The sequence below is a fragment of the Egretta garzetta genome, unplaced genomic scaffold (genome assembly GCF_000687185.1).
Source record: "Egretta garzetta isolate BGI_Z169 unplaced genomic scaffold, ASM68718v1 scaffold867, whole genome shotgun sequence".
NCBI lineage: Eukaryota > Metazoa > Chordata > Aves > Pelecaniformes > Ardeidae > Egretta > Egretta garzetta.
In genome coordinates this window covers 17233-21678 of record NW_009260291.1, presented here as the reverse complement: position 1 = coordinate 21678, position 4446 = coordinate 17233, and the positions used below count along the sequence as shown (strand labels likewise).

General features: G+C 59.9%; 1 protein-coding gene across 3 annotated transcripts in view; it reads right to left on the bottom strand.

The window, feature by feature from the left end:
• MED24 (mediator complex subunit 24) overlaps positions 1–4255 on the bottom strand; it is a 20826-nt gene extending 16571 nt beyond the window's left edge. For 2 of the 3 annotated variants that reach the window (XM_009642548.2, XM_035897958.1), the window contains exons 1-3: positions 4121–4255; positions 1723–1805; positions 1163–1201 (exon numbers count right to left, since the gene is read on the bottom strand). In XM_009642548.2, coding sequence (XP_009640843.1) covers positions 1163–1201; positions 1723–1805; positions 4121–4250 — 252 coding nt within the window. In that variant the 5' untranslated portion in view covers positions 4251–4255. The remainder of the gene's footprint in view (positions 1–1162; positions 1202–1722; positions 1806–4120) is intronic. The other variant, XM_035897959.1, reaches the window with a different exon arrangement.
• Between the last annotated feature and the right edge of the window lie 191 nt (positions 4256–4446).

The window sequence follows — 4446 nt, the reverse complement described above, 5'->3', positions numbered from 1 at the left end:
CACGTGCCAACAGCCCGGCTGGCCGCAGGGCCAGGAGGGCGGTGGGCAGCAGAAGCGCAGCTCCCCGCCTCCTTGCAGAGCAGATGGGGCCACCCCGCCGGGCCGGAGCTAGCCCGCAGGTCTGCTCTCAGCCCACGCTGATCTGAAGGAGGAAGCCTCAGCTGTCAAGGTCAGCTCTCTGCCTACCCTGCCGGAATGGGCAGCGACGCACAACCAGGGGAACGGTGAGGAGCCTGCGCCATTCGGAGCAGACCTACTGCTGTGCTCGGCATCAGCCAGCTGTACACTGGCTCTACCCTCCCCCTCGGAGTGCGCCCACTGCCCTGGAAAGGTGCTGAGCCCCACTGGAGGGGTCCCCACACTCCCTGGGGCTTTGCAGCACATTTAAGCACAGGTCTGGGCTCAGCCCGCGGCACCTCAAAACAATACCAGCATCATGTGGCTACCAGCGCCTTTCTCCTCCTGCCCCCCAGTAACCACAAGGAGGTGGGAGAAAAGAAAGTATTCCACCCTGAATTATTCGTTTTTCAGATCAGAGGTCACCCTGACAAGGCTAGCACCCGGGGAGGGCAGGGGGCCTGACGCAGCCTGCAAGGGGCTATTGCTCCCCATGGAGCGGCCCCAAATGCTGAGCAGAGGCAGCCGCAGAGGGCTCGTCCCCATCGAAGTGGCACAGGGATGCTGAGCACCCGTGGGAAGCCAGCCGGCCAAGCAGGGCGGGTGGCCACAGCTGCGTGGCTTGGGTGCTGGCAGCCCTCCCTTATGAGCGGCACTGCTTTTCCATCGCCAGCTCTGGATCCCCACGGCGCTGCCAGGGCCGCCGGCCGCAAAGGGATGTGGTTTCCGGCAGCCAAGGCGTGGTTTACACACAGAGCACTGCGGGGCAGGAGCCTGCCAGGCCCCACACGATGGGGGGGCGAGGCTTTCACACCCGCGGCCGTCCCTGAAACCAAAGTGGGACCTGTCAGGCATGGCAGCAGCCTGTCCCCAGCAGGACACGGAAGGACTCGGGTGCTAATCTGCGCTGTCTGACCACTGCTGACTCAGCAGAGGATGTCGTTTTCCACTTGACCTATATTTGATGAGAGTTGTGGGGAGGGAAATGGATACGCGGGTCATAGGTAAAGAGAAAAACCTCAGACAGCACCTGTCAGAGCCTTACCTTGCTGATGGCCGTCAGGACCGTGGAATAAGACACCATCTACGAACAAAACACAAAACCAAAACAAAGCCGGTGCAGCGGCGTGTTAGCGGGCGATGTTTGCCAGCGCGGTGCTTGTTGCTGAGGAATGGCAAGGTCAGGGCACGGCCCCGCTGCCTGTCACCGCAGACGGGGCTGGGGCACTGACCCGGCACAAATCCAAAGAGACGTTTTTAGGTGATCACTGATTTGTTTCACACAAACTTTAGGCGATATTAAATGCCGCGCTAAGAAAGCACAGAGGTTACAGCAAGCGCAAAGGCTCTCGGAGGGCAAGGATTTCTACCCTGCATGCAGCCGGGTGAGGGGCAGAGGCTTTTTACAGAAACATCCCTGCCTCAGGCACACACTGAGCCCTCCAGCACCCGCCTGAGCGAGGCACAGACGGGAGATTTAGGGTGTCCACCCCCCACCAACTCCACACCCCGGTTTCTTTGCCCACTTGCTAATTGGGGCTGCCAGGCGACACCCCGCAGCGTCTGCAGTGTGAGACAGGGAGGCAGCACAGGGAGTGTCATTACCTGGGAGCTGATAGCGTATTTCAGGTAGGACAAGATGAGTGGGTTCGGCGACGGCCCGATCATGGCCTGCTCGAGAAGAGCCTCTGCAAGCGGAGGAGAGGGGCCGGGAGGTCCCAGGTCAGCGCATACACGGAGCGGGCATACTCGGACACATGCATGCTCTGCCCTCATCCCACAGGAAAGGTGGCAAAGACAAATTGTGCTAACCACAGCAACTCCACACCACTCTTCCCTGAAATTAACTGAATCCCACAACTTTCTAATCCCCGACGGCAAAAGCTGGTAAATAATTCAGGCACTGCAAGCAGCCTCCTGCTAACTCAGCTCTCCCCAGGCACCCTGGCCCCAAAACAGTGCCTGCTGCTCTCCAAACATGTTCCCCTCCCTCCCACGTCCTGCCCAGGAGGCTCCCGTATCCTCCACCGAGTGACTTTTGCTCTGGCACCTGGGGCTGAACTCCGGGCAGACAGCCCCTCTCAGCTGGGACCAGCCCTGCACGTCTGGCCCTCCCTGCCGCCGGCTGCCTGCCCGTGGACGCTGGAGGGGCTCTGCCCGTCCTATCTGCTCAGTCAAGCCTTTAATTGACCATTTGAACTATGGCAGAGCGCAGAAACCACCTCCCAAAAGCAGGCCCCGGGCTGCGGCACGGGCTGTAAGTAGGTCAAAGCACCCAGATGCAAGAGGGGGCAGCAGCCATTTGGGAAGTCGTCGCCCCAAAGGCGAGGAGGAGCAGCAGCCGTCACTGGATCCTGACTGTGGGAGCAGGAGACTCCCTGGGTCTCGCTCGAAGGCTGAGACCTCGGCCAAAAGCATCTCAGCTCGAGGACAGAAGGCTAATGGCAGCCTTCCCCTCCCCATCTAATCAAGGAGTGTCAACACGAGCCAGCCGCATGCTGTTACCCACTGCAGACGTGTCAGCATAGATTTGCTGGGCACCGCCACGAATCCTGGCAGCTCATGCCAGCTTTTCCTCCTTTGTAGTTTAAATCTGAAAGGCACGAGCTTGGGAAAGGACGGCTCTAGGGCTGTGGAGAGGGAGGCAGCAGTTGTTACAGCCATCAGGGACCTCAGGAACAGCTTCCCTGTGTGCCCACAGCACTCGTGCTGCCTGGGACAGCGTTGGTGTCAGCATCCTTCCCTTTTAAGCTGGCTTTTGCAGCAGGGAAAAAAGGGACCCAGCTCCCTTCCCCTCCTTGCAGAGGGGCTGCCCTCCAACAAAGCCCAGGCTAACAATCCTTTCCCTGGCTAAAAGTTGGCCAGGAGAAATTTGTTTCTACAGAAATCATAGGGACCGATTATCTCTAGCCCTGCTTTTGGGGATACGCAGATGGGCCCACACCAAACACCCCACAGACCTCGCTGCCTCAGCGAGCGGAACAGGAACCAGTCCCTCTGGGCTGGGAACAGGCACCAGGGAACCCTGGGGACCAGCTGGCCAGTGGCAGGGCTGGCCCTCGAGCCAACCATCCTCCCCCCGCATCCCCTACCACTGCACTTGCAGCCCCCACCCTGAGTAAACCCATCTCCCCGGAGCTTCCCCACTGCCACAGCCCCACAGCTCCAGCTCGGCTCCTCCAGCCCCACATCACCATGAGGCTTGGCACATCCATGTGCTGACCTCGCCATGGGCCACAGCAGGAGGGGACAAACCCCACCTCAGGAGCTCAGTTGTGAGGATGTGGGTCGAGAAAATGCACCAGAAGAAACACCGGTAGGACGGAGGGAGTTAAAAAAGACCCGCTGAGGAAAGGTCCCCCACCTCGGCAAGGAGCGCTGCCGCCTGCACCGGGGCAATTTCCCTTTAAATCCCCCGGTGCAGCAATCCTCGAGCAGCGCTCTGTTTATTTATCCAGGGCTTGCAAACACAAGCTTGCTGCACAGGAAAAAAAAAAAAAAACAACCTAGCAACAAGTTTCTATAATTGGCATAAAAGCCTGGCAAATCTTTAAACCGTGGAGCTCAGCAGGTACCAACGTTTGGCAGGATTTGTGTCAAACGCCCTTGAATAGGGACGGGAAAAGAAACCCTAATAACCGGGGGTGGGAAGCAGCCTTTGGAGCAGCACCTGGCTCCTTCGCAGCGGTTTTCGCTCCCTTGGCTAGAGACACTGATGAGGCAGACGGGCTCATTAAAACCCCTCTCACTGGGGGAAACTGAGGCAGCTTGTGGGAGCCTGCGTGCAGCCGGGTGGTGAGCGGTGTCGGGGAAGAGCAGGGGCGATCCCAGCGGCCCCATTTCGGCACGTGTCGCTGCAGCCAGCGGCGATCCCAGCCCTGCCTGGGTCTCCCACCAGGCCAGCCCTCTGTCACAGGCTGAGCTTTAGGCCAGCTTAACTGCGAGGCCTTCTCTGGGCGAAGCAACAGGACCACCCTCTGCAAGTAGCCCCAAAACAGAAAGCCTGCCAGGTTGAGGATGTCCCAGGTAGCTCCACGAGGGAAAAACCTCTTCATATTTATGGCCCACTGATAGTCGCTCCATCGCTCCTTCCAGGCTTGCAGGATGGCCTGTTTCAGGTTCACCACCTTCATGGCCGCGCTCTGTGGAGGGAAGGTGTCAGGGCAAGGCTGACAGGGTTTTGGGGAGGGGGGGGGAAGGATTCCTGACCCCCTCCCTAAGGAAAGGCTGAGGGGTCTGGGGGTTACGGTGGGCGGCGGGGCCCAGCGGCTCCTGAGGGGAAGGGGAGGCCGCGGCTGGGGGCCTGGAACCCCCGCGGGGCTTGGGGGG